This window comes from Nomia melanderi, chromosome 11 (genome assembly GCF_051020985.1).
Source record: "Nomia melanderi isolate GNS246 chromosome 11, iyNomMela1, whole genome shotgun sequence".
NCBI classification, from domain to species: domain Eukaryota; kingdom Metazoa; phylum Arthropoda; class Insecta; order Hymenoptera; family Halictidae; genus Nomia; species Nomia melanderi.
This window is the reverse complement of record NC_135009.1, coordinates 3,715,598-3,737,516: the sequence shown is the minus strand read 5'-3', so window position 1 is coordinate 3,737,516 and position 21,919 is coordinate 3,715,598. Positions and strand designations below refer to the sequence as shown.

Below are 21,919 nucleotides of genomic sequence, written 5' to 3'. Positions count from 1 at the left end.
ACGCGGTGGGGTTAACGCTTTCGCCACAAGGACCTTCGCAAAGACGAAACTCCAGTCCTTTCCTGTAATCAGTTTCCAATCTACATATTCCTTTACAAAGTTTTTAAAAGTTAACCTACTAGTTCTACCAGTTTTATAAAAATCACGATGTTAACAATTTCAGAAAGAAGAACTAGATCGTATGATTTTTCGTAATTTGTATAAATAACTTTAATAAAACGGAAACGTGCGTATCAGTGTTGAAGTTGAAATTAAAGTGAAACGGCAAAGTTTGATAGCTTTAATATATTGTTTAACGAACTGGAATATTTATGAGATGAAAATGATATTTATAAAGTATAACATATTTAATAAGTATAACAATAATGTAATAGCAATATTATTATGTATATGATACAATGTAACAAAAGCAATATTTCAAGTAAAATGAAATTTATGATAGTTTCATGTTTATAGAGGGATGGTAAACTGGTTCAATCGAAATTTTTGAACATGAAAATCTGAAGAGATTTTGTTCTTTTATAATGATGCATTCAAAGTTTTAAATACTTTGCACATAATTTCCCATTTTTCTTTTGTTCGGTAATCAGATTCAAAACTTAGATGCAAAGAACCCGTAACGTTATTTGTACTTAAATTACAAGGTTCCCTAATTTGAGGACATTGATATCAAAAGATCCGGTAGAAGTTTCGTTTATGCAAGGTTACTTTGCCCTTTAGCGCCTATCAAGCATTCTACCCACTTCAAGGAAAATGTTCCCCAAATTATAACTGTACACTGTCAGAAATTTGTTATTTGCAAAATTGATTCTTCTAAATACTTAGTGAATTCCTTCTATCTTAAATCTTTGCGACGTTTCTTGTTCTCTATGCCTACTCCTCCTTCGTTGTAACCTTTAAAGGTCTCGCGAAGCGACCTCGCGACATTCGGGTCATCGATTTATCGTAAATTTTCGTGTAGGTCACCTAACTCTGCAACCTTAAATATAGGAACAGAAAAGTTACTAGTACTTTAATCATATATAATTTAAAACAGGTAATATATGTATAATATAGGTACGTTTTTATATGCTCTGACGATCAGGTGTTACAAAATAATTACATTAAACATGCAGCTTGTTTGGCTGCATTTATTTAATTAATAATTTAGAGACAATAAATTGCTCTTTTTAAATAATAATTCAAGACTACACGTTAACATAAGAGCACTTGTTATATAAGGTAATTACAAAAGATTTATGAAACATTTTCATAAATCAATACTTTTTTATTAGAATTTCTCCGTCTGAATCAGCTAAATCCTTTTCCTTTCACTTTTTCTTAGAAACCTACACGACGATTACGAAAATTATTTTAGGACATTCAGGGGTTGTGAAATTTCATAAAAAGAAAAATTAAACTGCTACTTGAGAAGTACTAAACCAGGCTGGTATTTCACAGTTTCTAGAAAGGAATCATAAAATTCATTCCTGTTTACCAACATCTACAGGAATTTAAATGGCTTGAGTTGTAGATGTGACGAATGTCTTCGTCAATAACATTAGCACACGGCAAAATGTATATTATTGGATAGCAAATTATATTTTACTTAATTTTTCTTCAATTTCATAATTGCGGGGCAATTACAGAAACATTTATAATAAGATGGATATCAATAATATATGATATACACTCGTACATATTAATTAAGTGTCAAAAATAAATGATTAAACGTCTAACTGTGATATTTTTCAAAAATAAAATACTATTTTATTCGTTTAAATATTTATAAATGTTTTGAAAAATTCGTTCGCAAAAAAAATCATTGCAAACAAAACAAAAATAATTAATTAACTTAATGTCCTTAGTATTTTCAATGTACTTTCTTAGAGTATCAATACCCGTTTACACGATGATACAACACGACATTTCCGTATGATTACTTCCAGTTCCTTGCGTCGATAACAAAAAAGAAATAAATAAATAAAACAATGTCGAATTGATGCAGCAGGTTGCCACGAGTGAAATCACGTGAAATCGTATACTCGCAATTATTAAAAATGTCGGCATTAAAGTCGGAATTGGCTTGGCCAAATGAAATGTAAACAGAAGCGAAAGCGGACGAGTGGTGCGCGCGCGCGCTTTCGCCAAAGCGGCCGAAATTTGCGGCTACGCCTGTTTGCCTCGTTTGCCACGAGACGCGACGATGCGAACGCGCTCGTCCGCAAGAAGGGAACATAGTTGAGCTCGGTGGGGGAAATTGCGCGCGCGAGAGGGAGGCCGCGTTGGAGAGAGAGAACAAAGGAGAGGGGAGAACGCAAGTTCGTTGCACCCGCTCGCGTTCACTGCACTTTATAGACGCGGATATAGGTTTCGCGGTACCAATTCTAAAAAGCCCTCGGAACTCTTCTCCGCGCCTTCGAATCTTTTGATACGAATAAAAGGATTCTTACGAATGGTAACTCCTTCTAATTTGTTCTCGCAATGTTTTTATTTGACTTTTCGTTCATAGAAAGATGGATATTAAGTAGAATATTTAATTTTTTTCTCCATAGGTTGAGAATATAATAAAAATCGCATAATTTTTTATTGTTTAATAATTTAATAAATATAGCTTGGCTATACACATAAAATATTTTTACAATTTTGATAACATTTTGAGAAATTGAAAAGAATTTCTTGGTTATAGAAAAATTAATTACATATGAAGTAATAAAACATTTTCTGATTCGAAAATTGAAATAGCCTTGTTCAACTAATAATACTTAATTTTCTTCATTTTAATGTGTTCTCTGTTAAACTAAAGTAAATGAGAAAGAATATGAAAATTAAAATTTTTTTTAAGTAAGCATGTTTTAATATTGTGATTTACGCTCCCATTCAAATAAAGATGCAAATACAGATACGAAAACTCAGTCCATGTTGTATGACCATTTTATTGTTTACATCTTCGTGTATTTTCTACAATGAAATGAAAAAAGTATATACTGAATTTCAATTTCAGTATTCAATAATTCGCTCATAACTAAATGTTTATTTCGACAACATTTGGTCAAAAAATGTCAGATACATTTAATTTTTTTAAATTACGATTGAACACCATTTATAGGTACGACAGATGCTGTCTACCATGACTGGTGCTACTGTTTACTTCTTATTTTACTTTCACTATTTAATTACTCGTAACGAAATAAAATTCAATGAAGGCTAAAAGCTCCGATAAATATGTATATTTTATCGATAATCCGTTGAAACACTAAACCCAAATATACGACTAGCCATGACAGAAATGAGTACACTTTATATTACCGTACTCATGATATCTATTATTCAACAGAGTTGCCAACGTTGGAAATCTTTCTCGGTATGTAATTTTACGACTATTGAGTGTGCGTCAAAACTTGGCTATGGAAGTACGTTACACTACACGTGATGTCGACAATGCTATACAGCAGAGTAAAGTATCCGTATTTCACCGGGGTATTGTACCTTTCACGCTTTCCATGGACCGCATGAAATAGTAACAGAGCGTACCAACTATTTAACTGTAGCGATAGCGAAAGCGAAGGAGAAAGCGAAACCGGCTGGTAAACGGTAACTGAAATCTCTCGGAAGAGCAAACACGCGTGAAACAGAAAGAAAAAGAAGTAATTCCATAGCTAGAAATTGAATATCGAAAATCCGATTATGAATTCGATGCGTCGAGGCACACATTCAATCTAGCGGTACATGTTGTAGGGTGGATGTCTTTCCTCCCCTTCATTCATACCGAACGGACAAAACGGTTGTTGCGAGTGAAGTTAACCAATTCACGCGAGAAGCATCCGACATGCAAGTTTTCGGAAAGGTCAACGAATATCATTTTTCACTCAAGATCGAATACGCAGGCAACGTACATACTACATAGTTGCTGAGGTTGCAGGAATGGTAAATTAGGCGACGCTTCACACGACGAAATCGTAGCACGCGACGTGAAGTAACGTCTGAATTTTCTTTAAATAACCCCACGCCATCAACATTTTCCGCGAACCAGTGCAACGATCACTGTCACGAAACAAGATGAAACATGAGATGTGACTGGCCTCTCTATGTCGGTCACCGGATAGGGACATTCACCATTACAATATATAAAACCGAAGTATTTCGTAATTCCTTCTTACTTCACGGTGTCTCCGAGTACGCACGTTCAGAGCCATCTATTGAACACATCAATTTTGTCCCGACGAATATTCAATAAATTAAAAACAAATCAGAGGTGTCGGTATTGGAGCATGTTACAAAGATCGCCGTGTCAGTAAAGAGTGAAACGTACGTACAATACATTCCACAATATATATCACGAAACTGCAAAGAGAGCGGCAGACCGTTACATCTTCCTAAAAGTATCTCTCCACGTATAAAGAGTGAGCTTCACGAATAATCAAGCACGGTGCACCCGCGAAAAAAGGAAGAAACAAGAACCGAAGAAGAAGAAAAAAAAACCAACGAGCTCTCGCTACGAGAAAAACCGTTGGCACAGGGACGAGTGGCGTGAACACGCGTCGCATGCACCGTTCACACTCCACTTGCACTTTTCACCGAACGCGGGGCTGGCTCGCCGGTCACGACGATCCTTTCTTTCTGTACGGTCCCTCCGCCTCCCGGAGACAGCCGGACGTAGTCGATCGAAGCCGATCGCAACCAATCGTCCGTGGCTCGCGTCTTCTTTACCCGACATACGCACACGCCGCGCACTCTCTAGGTACACTACCGTTCCTCTCTGCACACTCTCCCTCTATCACTGTGTACCGACGACACCATGCACGATCTCTTTTCCGAACAGGTGGTGAAACGTCAGAGGTCAACGAAGGTCGTCCATCTGTCTATCACCGGCGAAGAACAATTTTCCACGCACGCTATGAGACAGCCTCGAAAAAGAAACAACCGGGACACGGAGGAGCGAACCGTGGATCGCGTACGGTTAGCGCGGTCGGTACGCCGACGACTGGAATCGCGTTACCCTTTTCATTGCAATTTCTCCGAGCCGAGCTGAAGCAGGCGGCTCTAGAAACACCCGGCACACGTTTTACGAACGAAAGTTCTATGACCGTGCAAAGACTGCTAGAGCCACACGCGGATACGTATACGTGTACGCTCTCTTGTCTTCGGATGCGCGAAGCCAGTTTTCACGCATTTACGGTTAGGACGAAGGACGTCTGTGACCGACTGCGAGGCGTGTACGAGTACAGTGAATACCGACGTCGAGTACGAGAGCCACGAGTCTACGCCGACGGAGAAGGCTCGTAGTAGAAACCGTACGGACATACCCCAAGAAGAGAGAGAGAGAGAGAGAGAGAGAGAGAGACGGCAAGAGGGAGAGAGCGGAGAGTGCAGCAGGTCGACCAGCATAGGTGGGGTAGCCGCGGTTAATGCGGTGACTCCGGCAAGGTAGGGGACGGGAGGTGGTCGGGCAGGGGGTGTGGACGGAGAAACGAGATAGAAGCGCGCGCGCGTGTGCGTCCGCGCCTAGATTGGGCTAGGTTAGGTTAGGTTAAACGCTTGCCAGGGAACCTTGTAGTGGCGTCCTACTTCTTCGCGCTAGCGAGCACGCGCTTTCGTCCTCCGTCTCATACTGTCCTCCGCTACCGTTGCCTCCTTCTCTCTGTTAGTCGAGGTCGTTGTTATTGTTATTGTCCTAGTCGAACTTCGTGACGTTTACACGCACGACCAAAACGCAACGTTTCCGTTAGAGACGCGCGTTTTCTGTACCGTGTTCCTTACTAGAGCGATTGCGACCATGATAAATGCAATATAAAAGGGTTACAAGCCTGATTTGCTGAAAATATGAATTTTCCCGTTTCTAAACGTTCGACCGTTTCTGAGCAATTATTCATTTAACTGAACATAGAATTATCGGTGGGACCATTTGGTAACTTGTTTGCCACCCTGACTGCCAACGATAATACTAGTTCGTCTTGTTGTCATACGGAAGACCGATTATGGGTAACGCGAGGAAAAAGGAACGGTTGGAAACGAGTTCATTGAAGTCAGCGACCTGTCCGCGTTCGCGACAAGTTGTAAATTTTAAATTGTATAATGTTATTCTTATGAAACACGAACTAGTTTATTATTAAAAATTTTAAATGGAAATTTGAATGTTCAATCCGATGCGTTCTCGTTGTATGGGAAAGTTGTATATGTTGAACTTGGTACCAATCGTTGCAAGCGAAATTAAAATACAGTCCAAAAGTGAAAATAAGAACAATAATGTCAACGTAGAGGTCGACGTGAGCTTCGCAATCCACGGAAAGACGCGCCGGAAAGGTCGACTGCTCGGCTCAGGTGGGGGAAGAACACGAAGAAGGAAACTTCTGCACGGTTGGTCGTGCTATTATTATTGACATCGAACAGTTACGAGAGAGACTTCTTTTTCGTTCAAACAAATCGAATACTTTTTCTCAAACGATTCAAAAAGTACAATTATAGTCTTTATAGTTGGTAGAAATGTTCGTGGATATATATAATCAGAATATCTGTTACTTTATAACTCGTAGCCTAAGCATTCAGAAGCAGGAAGTCTACGTTGGAGGATTTTGCTAGAAAATTAACAAAATGTATTATTATCTTAACTATTATTTACATAGAGAATTTAAAAGTACGAAAATGTAGTATCTCGAGAATGCTTCAAATCTCGCGACAAACTTCGTACCGCGGTACAAACCTCCGATAACGGACAATCTTTCACGAGCCAAAGAATGCTTGTAGCTTATCGCGACGATCAACTCATGCAAACACCGCGAGATCTGCATTTACCATAAAGTTCGCTATCCAACCGAACGGTGTGTACCGAGTGGCGATAAACGAAATCGCGATTACTTTCGACGAATGTTATTTCGAAAGTGGGACCGGCCGGCGAATTTCGGCAAAATTATTCGTGTTTCCGGGAAACGGAGGCGCCGCGTCATCGGAGAAACACCTGAAAACGCCGGCGGGGTTAAAAAGGGAAGAAGGAAACTCTAGGTGAGTCCGAGACCTGGCGCTATTATTATTGACATCGAATGGTTACGAGAGAGAACATGCTCTTTCCCGCCCCTCTCACGTTCCTCTCGACCTAATTCGCGGACGCTGACGATCGGAGGAGCGTTCTCGCCTGGCTCGACGTGTCCCTGAGCGCGAAGGACGTTTTCGAGCGCGTTGGTGAACCGCGCGCCGGAGGTGGCGAGGTCGAAGTCTCCTTGGAACGGGCCCGGTGTCCCGGACCTCTTCCCTTAGAAGGATCATCGTTGCCCTTAAAAGAACCCGTGTCTTCTTTCTCACGACTAATGAGCCGCTATTTTTGGCCAACCGATACGGAGATCGGGAGAATTGAGAAACCAGACCGATACGTCCAACGATTTCCTTCTCTGAGCTCTCCTCGAAAGTCAAATTTGATACGGGCCGGATAACGGTGTGATTTCCGATCGGTGTTTTAAATTCGATTTCACCGATAACCGCGGCGAATTACAGAACAAGCGAAACACACGCAACGGCTCGGATTTCATAAGATAAAAGACAAGGCCGGGTGCATTTGCCAGAAACGAGCCGGTCGCTTTGTCCGTGACCGCGAAAGCCTTTCTCGAACACCGTTGCAGCGGCCGAAGGTTGAATTAGGTTAATAAAACGATCGTTGGCATATACGCCATTTTGTCGAGTTTCAATCGCGCGCCACGTTCTTCGCCGGGCGCGGACAAACAAGGCGGAGGAAAAAAAGTTGGCTGTTGCCTTCCGTCGACCTTGGCCATTTACGATAAATCGATAAACGTTAGGAGAAATAATAGCCGGTCGCCGCCGATTGTACTCGGAATCGCGAATTTCTCAAAACATTTCGTAACCTCCTGCGCCCGATACCGCGCGCACCCGTGCGAACAAACGCGATGCGCGAGAAAAATGACGAAAAACGCGGTAAACTTCGTCATTCATCCCGCACAATCAACCGATTCTTCGGATTCCATCGCGAGGCGAAATCAGACGCTCGCCTCGCCTCAACGCGACCGCCGTGCAGAAGAGAAACCGTCCGAGTCGTGTACGCAGGCGCGAGGAGGGTACCGAGAGATACTGTGCAATGTTATCCAGGCCCGAAAATAAATCGTCATCACTTTCGAACGGTAATAAGCTGAACGCTACTTGCACGCATCTTCGAGAACCGGCGTAGATAACGATCGATCCTTTCTCGATGCGTACCTTGAAATTCGCAAATGCGTTCTAAAATACGACTGGCTCCCGACCTCGTGCGTCCTGGGGTTACACCCGGGGAGATATTTAAGACGACGGTGGTCCTGCAATAAAAATGGTTCGTCCGCCGGCTGGAATTCCCGAAAACCAGTCACGTGTTCCCCTTGGATGACCACGATATGCGCGAACGATGGTTCTCCAGGCGATCCTTGGACCATCCAAGGATGTGCGCGGATGGAATCGGCGAGGATGTGTATTCGCAAGGCTCTCGTGTCCCGGTTCTTGTGCTTTTTCCACACAAGATCACACGCGGTGTTCTACGAGAAACGTCGGTATATCACAAGGTGGAATGACGAAAGGAGGACGGTCGATTCTCGGCCCGAGGTCGCCCGTAGGTCAAATCGCTGTCGCGGAGACGACCCTGGGTCTGGCTGTTTGTACACCAAAGATGGTCGAGTCGTTCGGCCAACGGATCGTTCGCACATACTTTTCAGCTGGCCGATTTTCGACACGTAACACGTAATTTTGTCCGGCCATCCGGCAAATAATGACCTTCCTCCCTTGTTAAGAACCGACTGCGCCGATCGAACGGTTCAAAATTTCTCTTTCGATTTAAAAATGACGCACAGAGAGACGCGCTTTTTTTGGCACAAAGAAGTAGAAATAGAAGATAAAAAGTTTGAAGATAATTATTGCACGAATAAATATCACGGAAGAAAATTTGCATTCTGTGCAGGTGATAAAAATTGAAGAATGAAAAATTCTAGTATTTAAGAAAATTGTAAAGGTCGTATTACTTTTTCTTTAAGTAATATCAAGTTTGTGTATCTTTGATTCAGAGAAAGTTTTTGTTTGCAATGTAACCAAATGGGTACAAAAGATGTAAATGTAAAACTCTTGCAAACAATACTATGTAATATAAATTATTATTAAATTGCAAAAATGTATGCAAATATATATTCTCACTGGGTCCAAGGACGATTTTAATCTGTGATTGATTTCAATAGATTAAAAATGAATTATTAAAATCTATAGGTATTTACTAATTTTCCGAGGTATACAAATGCATAATGTTCCACAGTCCGATTACTAGAAGTTAATTAAGAATATCAAATCTTTCGAAACTCATTATCCGCTTTCAAAATCAAGAAACTTACACTTCTGAGAGGCTCAGAAAATGACGAAATGATGTTAAGGTTACACAATAAGACGCATTCATTAAAAAATGCTAATACTAAGATACCAAGTATAATGGAGAAGAGTATTGTGAAAAAATATGGATGTGAATTGCGTGCGGATGATGCGAGGCGTTGAACATCCGATTGAAGCATTTGAGGGAGAATATCTATTAAAAATTTTTGTCTCAACTTTCGAAACTTATCGTCCAAAATTCCCTGGAAAGTTCTGATAATTTCATATTTTTCATGACCAATTATATCTGACGCACTTTCGACGTCAATGAGATAGAAAAGGAGTACACGAAACGCTTGGTGAACGGGTTCCAAGCGACAGATATCCATTATCTGCTCATGAAAATAAAATTACCTTTATCAATGGCCCGATTACAATGTCAAAAGTTAAAATTCCTGAGAACACCATAGCGCGATGGGCGTGATCCGTTCGAAACGCGTTACCAACGAAAGTAAACGTTGAAAAATCATTATCTGCACGTGCGTTGTGGGCAAGATAAAGCCTCAGGATTTCATTGGTCGAACCATCACGGTGGACTATTCTCAGAAAGAGACGTTTCTTCCGCGTCGACGACGCGTTCTCCAACTGCTGAGGCGTCTCTGGTTCTGCGCTTACCCACGCAAATTTTATTTCGCGAGTCAGCTAAACGACATGTATGTACGTACTTTGTACTTGAAGCTTCATCAACCGAACACGATGACGATTCATGAATAGAGGAAATTTATTCCACTGCGAAAGGGAAAAAGAAAAATGGTGTCGTAACAGTAGGTGACGACTGAAACAAAGTACATATTTTCAATTCAACTTGAAGATCGAGTCCGCTTCACGATTTTAAAATCTGCGATCAATTTATACCGGGTAAAGCTAACGAGAGTTTGCGAAGTATAATCATGTAATAACTGTCTTTTGTATGTAAAAATTTATGTAACTGCCCGCTTATTCAGCGTACGCGCGTTATAATTTGTCATTGGGAGTTGAACTACTCCTAGTTATTTATCAATTATACGGTGATACCATTAATAAATTATTAATATATACATATCGTCCTCGTTCATTATCGTGTTAAGGCCCTAAATTCGTTACGATGTCAAAGTAACGCGTGACCTTGAGGCGTAACCACATTGACCTTGAAACTAAATACCAGTAGAAAAACCCGTGAAAATACGAGCCGCCGCTGAGTTTCTCCGCGATACCAGTTTCCGTTGTACACAATTCAGGAGAAACTAGCCAGACTTTCGAATGATCCGCGGTTGCGGATCAATGCGCCGTTCCATGGAGGACGCGCGAAAGGTGTATTCGTGTTTGTCGCAGCGACAGAACGCTGCGACTACTACCAGTTGCCTTTTAAAAAAATTTCATTCATCTCTGTGTCAATTACAAATATTTTCATCAAACAAAAAGAGAGAAAAAGAAAGAAAAATATCAAAATAAAAATTTTAAAAACTTTTTAAATGCCGCGCAAGCGAAAACAAACGTCGCTGTCGGTAAAGTAAAAAATATCTCATCGCGTCCCTTTGTTTCTCAACGATCACACGATATTGCAACGTATAAATTGAATCGTGTGGTCAGATATTAACAATACAACGGGACAAGTATCGAGAATTCGTTATCGCTTCCGGTACCAGGAGATCCCGTCGTCTTCGAGCCCCGTCCGGGTAACGTAAATCGTCGATGATCGCACGCCGTAGGAAAAACACGACTCACCGTGGCGCGGGTTTGAGACCGAGGGCGAGCAGCACGTCGATGCCCGCCATCTTTTGCTCCTGGTTCACTTGATTGCCGCTCTTAGCACGTTGTTGCTGGTGTTGATGGTGGTGCTGCTGCTGATGCTGGTGGTGGTGGTGGTGATGGTGATGGTGCTGCTGCTGCTGCTGCCGCCTCTCCGTGGCCGGCTGATGGTGCTGCTGCTTACTGTCCGCCAGACCGTTGTTGCCGGTCACTTTCTGGCCGGTTAGCATTTTAGCATGGGTGACCTTGAGGAGGGAGCGCTTCGCGTCCTCGACCAGCATCTTGGTCACCGGCTGCACGTTCACCGGCACACCGATCGTCGGCACAGCGCCACGACGCAACCTACTGCGCACAGGAAGACCGAGCACAAGGTGCTCCATATCCTTCTCGTAGGAATCGTTCGTGAAGTGGAGGGAGCATATACGCGCGGTTTGTATGTTGAACGGTATCTCGCCGTTCGAGAGGGGCACGCGACCGCACGCGCGCACCCATCGCGAGCGTACTTCCGGTATCTGGGGGAATCGATGGTAGCGGATACGACGGCCACGGGTCCGACGATGACTGTTGCGGCACGTAGCCACGGCGCACTGCGGCATCCTAACCTCTTAATTCCTCTGCCGTTCTCCTCTCTCACTCTTCGTTTCCTCTATTCCAATACACGGAACAGCACGCTACGCCACGCCACGCTATGCCACGCCACGCACACGTTTCACTCACACCGAAGCCGACACGCGATAACGTTTCTCTGTGACATCCTCAATGATACTGCTCTGCTTTCTCGAGGTCCTCTCCCCTACCGTACACGATTCTCCATCCTCACGTTCCGACGCCGATCTTCATCGTAGAGCTCTTACGATGCGAAATTGTTTCCGTGACGCACCGTGAACCGCCTCTGCCTGCCTGCCTGCTTGCCTTCCTTATTAACTAGTCCCCGAATATAATCCTTCGATCGAACAGCGTCTCGATGCGTTCCAGAGGTGTTCGCTCATACACCACTTTACGGTGAACGACACTCGGAGGTTGTTTTCTTGATGCTTCGCGACACTTCAAGGTCGCAGAACGATACGGCCGCGCGCAGATAAACGATGACGGTTTTTCGTCTGCTTTGGTATATTGGCGGACACGCCGTGTGACTAGATGCGTTTTACCGGGTGAACACTCGGAATACTTTGGTCCACCGTAGGATCTTCACCGTATGACACTTCTGAATACTGAAAACAGGCACACGTGGGTGTACACGGACGCACGCATAGGGTGTATCGCGCGCGCGGCGAAAACTGGAAACTATAAATCCGCCGCCGTTGTCGCCGGTTCGGTCGTTCGGTCGTTCGATCGTTCTCTTTCGTCTTTCTTCGATCCTTTTTTCTCGGAGACTGAGAGACACGTGCGCGGAGATACGCGTTTGGGGGAGAAAGAGGGAGCGTGTTATGCGCGTATACGGCACCAGAGATAGAAAAAGGTAGATCCTCAAAGGATGAGCGTCGCGAACAGAAAAATCTTGACTGCAAATGTCGCGACGCAGTGGTACGTGAGAATCGACGGCGAGACAACGGCCGCGCGACGGAAGCACTCTTGCGTACTCTCGATGACCGCGGGAGGTCGAAAGGGCATCGGTACCGCCCTGCGTGCGACGCCCTGCGAACTGTGGATAGCGGCGTAGAAGGGGACCACCGTCGGCCGCAAGAACGAAAGAGACGGCCAGACACGACGAGACGGCTGGAGGGAGAGGGGTGGGAAGGGGAGCACCACAGACGGCGGAGTACAGAAAAACGTTGGTGTGCGTGGACCTCCCGACAGACGCCACCACTTTCTCGGCTCAAATTCAAAACGTCACACGCACACGCTTACACGCGGTCCCCCGGCACGTTGTAAATCGACCGACAGTTCACCATAGACAGCTGGAGCAATGGCAGAAACCAGGAGAGGGTAGGATAGCAGCAACGGGGGTGGAGGGTTGTAATTTAGAAAAAGGAAACAACGGAGAGAAATCCCGTCGAAAAATCCCCGTGTGTCGCGCACGTCTTTTTCCGCGACACGTGTGTGGAAGGACGAGCGGACGGGTCCGCGTCGTCGGCGAAAGGTGTCGCCTCGTGTACCTTTCTCCGTCCGTGACGATCAGCGACTTGGTTGGCGATCGTGACGTTGATTGGTAGGTGGACCGTCAAGATGGCGACGGACGACGGTAGCCCCAAACGACGACCGTCGACGAGCGCGCACGAAAATCGCCGAACGGTTGCGTGTGAGCGTACGCGCACGGTTCTCGTGGGTTAAGTCACGGGAAAACACCAAAGGGGCAGGCCTGCGTCTCTTCGCGGGACCTACCGAAGAACGGAAACCGCCGCGGTCTCAGATCACCCGGAAGGTGGTTCGGGAACGTGTGCGTGGTACCAACGTTTAGAAAGAAAAAAAAGAAGATGAAAGATAATAAAAAATATATTGGGGGAAGCACCCGGTATACACACGCGCGCGCGGCGAATACAAATGAAGAGAGAAGAAACCGTGTGTTGTATATTACGCGTGATAGACAGCGTGTTAACTACTGCACGCGCGCTGCTTCTCCTCCGGACTGACCGATCGGGTCCGGCCGTAGAACAAGAGACAGCCAGTGGCAGCTGCGTGTGCCTCCTCGTGTCTGCGTGAAACCGGTGAACCAATGATCGTGCTCCGGTGCCGTCGCGGCAGGGATGACGAGTGTCGTGGAGGGGGCAGGGTTGGAAAGGAAGAGAGACCAGGGAGACAGGGAAAAAGAGGGAGGAGGTCACCGCTACCGACTAGGGTCCTTCAGGGGTTCGCCACCCCTCGAACCACGCGGTCCTCCTCGCGTCTGTTATCCGGTATAACCAACCGCTACCGATCTCCTCTCTCTCTCTCTCTCTCTCTCTCTCTCTCTCTCTCTCTCTCTCGCTGGTACTCTTTCTATTTCTCGCTCGCTCCTCACCGCCGACCCTCGCGCACCCCTAGTTCTCTCCTTTAGCCACGTTTCCTCGACCTGGTCTTCGGCAGGGCGTTAGGTTACGCGCTCTTTTTCTCTTCATCCCCACGAACGGCCCGCTTTGTCTGCGAACACGCTTGAACCCGCTGACGACCATTGTACCAACGCCGAGCAAACACGCGTTAAGAGAATTGTCGCAGTTTCTTGCTTTGTACGTATATCTATAGATCTGGACGACATGGAACCGCGACCGAGGAGAAGCATCGCGTGTTCTCTCTTTCTCTCACTCCTCATCTCTCTGTCTACCGATTATCGTCTGAGAAATTTCGAACACGATCGGCTCTTGTTCGTAAAGCAGGTCTGGAATATTGCATAACATTGCGATTCCTTTCAATTGCAGAAGGGTATTCCCGAATCGTGATTTCTTATGGGATTACACCGTCTAAAAATAGGCAAACCGGAGACGTTCGATCGCGGCAAAGAGAATTCAAGAAGGGGTCTTTGATCGAATTCTATAAACGCATAATATTTCTCTATGACGCATCTGCTGGAATGTGCATATTTGATAACATTTTTAATTCTTTTTAAATCGAATAACCTTTGAATGAACAATTTTTATAGCTCTATTCACGGATGGATTAATAAAATAAATATATTTAATAATTCTCAGATTTTTAATATTTCCTAGTGTTTAACCAATGTAATATTGGAAAATAATAAGTAACTAATAACAACAGTGTGATAAATAGTAGTTTTTATTAAAATTGTACTATTCTTGATACGAATTTGGAAGAACTGGAGAGGTTAGTAGTTAATAGTTTATAAAGAAGATGGAATGTGTTTTTGCACGCAGAGGTAAGAAACGCCCTGGCGAACATGGAGGAAGTCGCCGTTTCGTGGCCAAATGGCGTCAGCGGAGAACAAAGAGTCTCGCATGCGTTGCGGTACTTGTAATCAAACGCAATCGACAGACATCGTATTTTCATTATGTATAAGAAATATTCATGCATATTGTGAATAAAGTGTACTATAAATATTATATCGTTAACATTTTAAAAGAACTCTTTCTGAATTTTTTAACAATCCTTTTCCAACTAAAGAATTTCTTAACTACAAAATTTTAGTAGTCGCAAAACTGGTAATGTTCATAATTTATAACATTTTCCTAAAATCTTATTATTTCAAAATAATTATTCAGTTTTGTCCTATTTTATAAATTGTTCTACGCGATAAAGAACGATTTACCGTGATTAATGGCAACGAAGAGTCACAGATAATTATTGATGGCCCAAACTTTAATTTTGCAAAATGTCATAAACTGTTATTCTGTTTGGGTCTTCACTCGCATTAAACAATACCGGGGCTATCGATGAATTAGATTCTATCGTACGTGATAGCTGTTTGCATTTCGACAGGATTCTATTGCGTCTCGACGGAGACACTACTATTTCTCCCCTATTGCCGCTAATCAGGTTCTCATGGCATCTTATGTAGCACAAAGGAAGGAGAACTTGACCCCGTTCGATCGTAACCGAACTGAAACTGTATTGCCATATACGATCAATAAGTCAAGCTAATTGTCTGAATAGGAGAAAACTTCGGTGAAATGACCAGCGATCACATGAAGCAGGTGCTTTTCATCCGTTCATCCGAATCGATCAAGATCATTCCGATCTCGTAAAGCAAAAGACAAATGACAACGTTGGTACAACTGCTAGACAATTCTGAAGATGTGTTTATGTAAGTGGCTCGACGTAAGGGCAACCTTTCACATGAAAAAAGAAACGAACGGGGTGGAGACCTGGCATTGAACAAGAAGTCACCAGGGATGCTGGCTTACAACTACTCTCAGAGTCAGCAATACCTTAAATACTTCATCCGACACTCTATTCCTCCGGAAATTGCTCATGCTGTCGCATCCATTAAGGGTATATTTTAGTGTCATACATTGGCGAACGTTCCTATACCATCGAGTAAATGAAGCGACTCCTTCTCAGCTACTGAAGATTGGAAAATTGATTTCCAAGTGAACCTTCGAGGTACACGTCTAAAGGTACCAACGTTTCGTGGACGAAATACTTGTTGGTGAGGCGTGATCTTAGCTTGGGTTTAGACCACTCTTAAGTCAGGATTTTAAAATAAAGCTTGAAAAAAGAAAATGTTGCTAAAGAAGATGTAGCTACAAGGTTTAAGAGGTAACTGAATTCAAAGGATGTTTCAAGAGTAAATATGATAAAGGTATTTTAAGAAAGAAGATACGATACTAGTGCAAAACGAAACTGCGCTGAATTTCCTAAATCTTTGGTTGCAAGGTTCGTTGATCCGAACGGTATCTAAGTTAAAGCAAAACAAAATGTATGACTTCTATTTATATAAATATATTACTACTCGATTTTATTGAGACTTCATACACGTATGTTCCTCGAAAAATAGTTCAATAGAATTTTTCAGAATTTGTGGAATATAAGTGATAAACAGTAATATAATATAAAGCAATATAGTTCAATTTTCATAGTCAAATATTTGCGATAACTTTGTGACATATGAAGTTGTTTAATGGTTATACATACTTTTGGAAGTTCAACATGTAAAAACAGGGAAAGAGAAGAAAGACCAACCAAAATGGAGAACATCGGTAACTAAAGGCACATAATATGTTTTGCACAACATTTTGTATGTAAAGAATATATAAAACATAAATGTTATTTTTGTTGGCACATAAAATGATTCGTGTGATATTATGCTTGGTGATTCTTCGCTGGCCATTTAAGCGCGTGGAGAATCTTTTGAAGTGCACACGAATTCGATCCCGCAAAATATAGATGTCCACGGTACATTATACAATATTGCTCTGACAAGTAACTGGTCAGAGGAAAATTCTCAAGGGCGAGCATAACAAATTAACAGTCTGTTCCAACAATACTCGGTTCACCACGTCGGCCATTTTGGTTTGATAATGAAGACACGCGTACCAGATAATAAAAGGTTTCTTCTTATATTACTGGGATTAATGGTTCGGCTGTTGTTCCATTAGCAGTTCGCACTATGTGCGATAGGTAGATCTCCTTAGTCAGATAAAGTATAAGCAAATGTTCGACGGTCGATATCACGTGTTTGCATTGCTTCACGTTTCTCCGATGTTGAAGTTTCTCGTTACCTTCGGTTTAACAGATTACGCTGGTTTAAATGATATTCATCCGATTGGTGCCGCGTAAATTTTTACACAAATTATCATCGATCATTTCACTCATCAAACTACTGATAAAATAATAAAAACGGTCATAATACAAACGACAGCTGCTTCGACAAATGTGCCCAAAGATAGAAACCTAATATAATTTGAAAATAAAAAGAAAAGAGAAACTAAAATCGAAAATTAGCGACCATGTCGTCATTTTTACCGCGTCGTAAAAATAATCCCCCATTTCCTCGTCGAGCGCAATAACAAAAGGTCTTTAATAAGGCACGATGTAGATGCTCCAGTTCCAAAGTAAACGCTCCGTAACGCAACAGCTTCCCATCGGTCCACGCCACGAAGGATCTTTTTCCCCCTTCGCGATATCATATAACCATCGCGACGAGCAAGTATCTCCCCCACGTTTCCGACGCTGGTTCTCCCACCAGGGCTGACTAAACGTTTTCTCGAGAACGATTCCGTAGAAACGAATGGAGAACGTCTTGGTACCAGAACCAACGCTACCGAACGGAGAAACATCTTCGCGGAGGTTATCGAGGGTTTTTGCCTCGGTGCGTGCCATTGCGTCCCTTTTCCGACCGCGTGTAGCCAAAGTGAAGCCATGCAGGCAGGCAGGCAGGCAGGCAGGCAGGCAGGCAGGCAGGCAGGCAGGCAGGCAGGCAGGCAGGCAGGCAGGCAGGCAGGCAGGCAGGCAGGCAGGCAAGCAAGCAAGCAAGCAAGCAAGCAGACAAACAGGCAAACAGGCAAGCAGACAGGCACGAAAGACCGTCCAGGCTTCGGTGTGGTTCACGCGGGCTCTCGAATAAGGACAGACCGATTTCCGGTGGTCTCACTCCCCCCTCCGAACCTCTGCAGCAACCTGACCCCACTATGAACTGATCGGGGTTGTCCTCTCTTTCTCTCTTTCTCACTCCCTCTTTGCTCCTTCCGTCGCTTTTCCCTCTTCTTTCTTGGTCCAACGTCCAATGAAGAAGGAAAAAGAGAGCCAGAAAGAGCGACAAAGAAACGATGCCCCCCCCCCCCCCGACTCTACAGAATCGTTCGTCTCTATCGGTCTTGGTTACTAGAGCACGTTTCGCCTGCTAACGCTCTCTACCTCTCTCGAAAGGCTAGAACGGTTGACCTGTCCTTCTTGTACCGGCACCGGACCCTATAAGTCCATCTCCGTTCTACATCTGTCCTCGTCGTTGACGCTTGTCTTTTAAACAGGGCAGCCTGTGTGCGGGCGATCCGCGGCAGCTGGCACGGGAGGGAAATAAGCCGAGGCGTCTCCGACTTGGGGCCATCAGACACGGCTGCCTGGAGAACCGACCAAGAAGGATGCGCAGCTGCGACTCCTTCCTCCGGTTCTCCCCATTTTACACGGTAACACCGGCCGCAGGTCGAAAAATCTCCTTCGTGGAACGAACCAGCCGGGACCCCGGACCCTGGGCTCGGTCAACAATCGAGCGTCGCGATCCCTACAGTTCTTTTTTTTCCCGTTTAATCTTGGCGGCCGGCCGTTATCTGTTAGACGGAAATACACGCCGATAGGCCGGTGCCGCGCATTCATCCACACCAGTATCAGCTCCGGCAATGCTGGTTCTCCTCTACTCCGCGAGTCCATTGTCGAATTAACGTGTCTGCGTTCCACAGTCAATTGACACTGATACGAGGTTATTGTGCCGGTGGAAAATGTATCGGTAAACGCGATAAAATGACGGTTATCGGTGATCATGCGTCGATCGAAGTAGGCACTTTTATGGAGAATTAATTAGTGATAGACACGAGATTCTCAAAATTGTAGGTATTTTCGAGTAGAGTATTATTCATACGCGGGAAACTTATTTTCGAAATACTTTTCACGGCTAAACACTGTTTATTTAGATCGATGAAACGTATGAAATTTATTTAGAAATAATGTTTTGTTGTACATTATAAGTATTATATTCAAAACGTATTGGAAATAAATAAAGTAATAGATGTAAAGATAAAAATAATTTAGTAATATTAATTGATTAATATAATTGAGAATTTTACTATTCATTTGATATATTTTTCGATTATATTTTATATAATTTTGATTATATAACATGCTACCAAGGAGGGAGAACAATCGCAAGAGCATTAGAAATGTGTTCTGCGCACTAGAATCCGTAATCGGAACTGGAGGTGTTAATGCATCTTCACGTATGAGACCCTGAGCATGAACGGAGCATGCGTAGTAGACGGCAGACTCAGTGAGCACGCGGAAGATCGAAAGGTGCTTCTTCCTCCTGAAGCCCGCTATAAAATGGTACCAAACATCTTCGTTTTATTTCCTCGCTGTCGCTGGATTTCAAATATCTTTTGTGTTTGCCTATTTGCAAAATACAAAACACAGGGAAAATAATAATATTGGTGTATCGATAACACGAATGTTAGTTATCCTAATCTTACCTAATGTCACGACAGTTACGATTCACGTATCAGAGAAAAACGTGTGGCGTCATTAAATAATCGGTTTCAGAAGAGTATTATTTTTAAAGAATACCGGCATGAAAGCACGCTCATTTAATCCTGTTTACTTGTGATCAGCGGAGCATGCGGGCGTAGCAGGCGAGGAAGTACGTCAATGGAGAAAGTGACTCACTGCTCGAGGTATTTGCACGCAAGAAAATGTATCTGCGTTACCATAGATAACACCGTGACATCACTGATCCCTTAGTATTCATTCTAAGACCCGTCATCATTAATCGTAATCATCCTATGGACGGAGGAGAACGGTTCGTATTCTTCTTCAAACTAGATACACATTTGACCAGGTCAATTTCTAGTTCCAAACAAACGTGTTGTCACGATGGAACCAGCGTGAACGAAGCGGAAGACGAAATTCGCATTAAGTGCGTCGCGAAAGAGAAGCATCGGTTCTCCAAGCGACCGGGAAGGGGAGGCAGAAGAAAGGAAGGATCGACACGGCGGAATATTGATGACGGAAACGGTGGAAAGGTGGCTTCGATGGGCTCACCTGGCTCCTCGAGATTTTCCATCGTCTCCGGGTCACCCCACGGCTTGTTTTCCGGCCACTTCGGCCGCTTATTACAGGCGGCCTAAGGGATGGTATCTTTGGTACACGGCGCGCTCTAGGTGGTTCACCCCTCTCTCTTAAGGGGCAACCACCCCACTCACGTGGGCTCTTCCTATCCTCGTCTCGCTTTAACACCGGCTGACAGTTGGGCTCAAGCGAGAGGGGACGAGAGAGAAGGGGAGACACCCTTCATCCTTGAGGCGGGGTCCCGGCTACCCCGCTGCTAGGTTTGCTAGGATCAATACCCGCCATCCGAACCGAAGTCCGAACCACCCTCTCTTTGCCTGCCGCTCTGCTTGCCTGTGCCTGACTGCCTGCCTGCCAAAACCTGCCCCGGTCCGCGTCTACCCAAGTCTCCGGGGAATTCGAGTGGCTTCCCGAATCCGTCACGACGGATGCTTTCGAGCCGCCCGTGGAGACGGCGACGTCTCGCGGACACCGCGGCGGCAACGGCGCGGCTTCGACGAACCATTGATAAGTCGAATCGATCACGATGTGTATAGTCACGGGATGGAAACGTGGTATAAGGTCTCAGTAAGAAGAAGACTGGTTCGATGAAATATTTCATCGTCGCAAATGCTGAGGATGTTTGATTAATTTATACTTTGATAAAAATTTGAATAATGTTTCGAGAACTATTTATTGAGTTGAATTCGGCGATAATTAAGTAACGGATGCACGTGTCAAGTGGGCTGTTATATAGTCAATTATTTGATTATGTAAATAAAGCATTGCAAAATTTGTATAAGAATCGTGCAGTCTTATCCATTCCTATTTAAATACCTTTTATAGAGTTACCGATCTTGTTTTCCGCCGACTTAATTTTGGTGAGTCAACTACATCAACATAAGATCCGATTAAACGCGATCAGCTGTTGCTACAACCGAACATTGGAATGTGAACGATGTAAGATGTAAGATGTACTTCGACACAGATATTGTTTCGAGGAATTTGCATTACTACGTTATTTAAGATTAATTGGTTCCTCCGTTGCCACTTCTCTGGAAAAGACCAGAACGATATCTCGCGCTAACGCGAAGAAAAGACTGAACGAATGCATCGATGTGTAGTTACGTCGTTAGTAATGTATAAAGTATGACCACTCGATCGGTTGTACGAAGTTATGTTTAATTCATCCTTCCTTTGTCCCCGTTATCGGGTACAAAGCCGACGTTTCGGACGCACCGAAGAGTCACTTGCGGGACCAAAGACTCGTATACCAAAACGCAATGCGGTATGGTGGATACATTTCTCAGAGATTTTTTAAAAGTTTTTCAATATAAAAACTGAGGATCGTAATACTTTCGAAAAAAAATAATTTTTGGGGCACGAAGTGAATTTTAAGGAATTTATCAGCAAGTTTTCTAAAAGAAGAAGAAGTCATATCTATGAATGTTGAAAAAATCTGATCATTTCGTTATAATATGAAATTTTGTTAACAGAAAACATCATTCTAAAAATATAATATCGAAAACTTAATATTTGGAAAAATTATTTCATCTCAAAATCTCCAATACTTCAGTTACGTTTAAAAGATTGTTCAACTTATTCTAAAAACAAAAAAGTTCATATTTGGATCTTCAAAGAATTAACTTTTGTATTTAGCAAGTTGTAATGTGAAGATCAGGAGCCACTTTCATTGTTGTCATGCATATTG

General features: G+C 43.6%; 1 protein-coding gene across 4 annotated transcripts in view; it reads right to left on the bottom strand.

Moving 5' to 3' along the window:
- Nucleotides 1-21,919, bottom strand: part of LOC116435183 (uncharacterized) — a 48,443-nt gene that overhangs the window by 14,609 nt on the left and 11,915 nt on the right. The window contains exon 1 of one of the 4 annotated variants that reach the window (XM_031994493.2): nt 11,065-13,740. The exons of the other annotated variants lie outside the window; for them this stretch is intronic. Within the exon in view, the coding sequence (XP_031850353.1) occupies nt 11,065-11,684 (620 nt within the window). The 5' untranslated portion in view covers nt 11,685-13,740. Of the gene's footprint in view, nt 1-11,064; nt 13,741-21,919 lie in introns of those variants that run through there. 4 annotated transcript variants of the gene reach the window in all.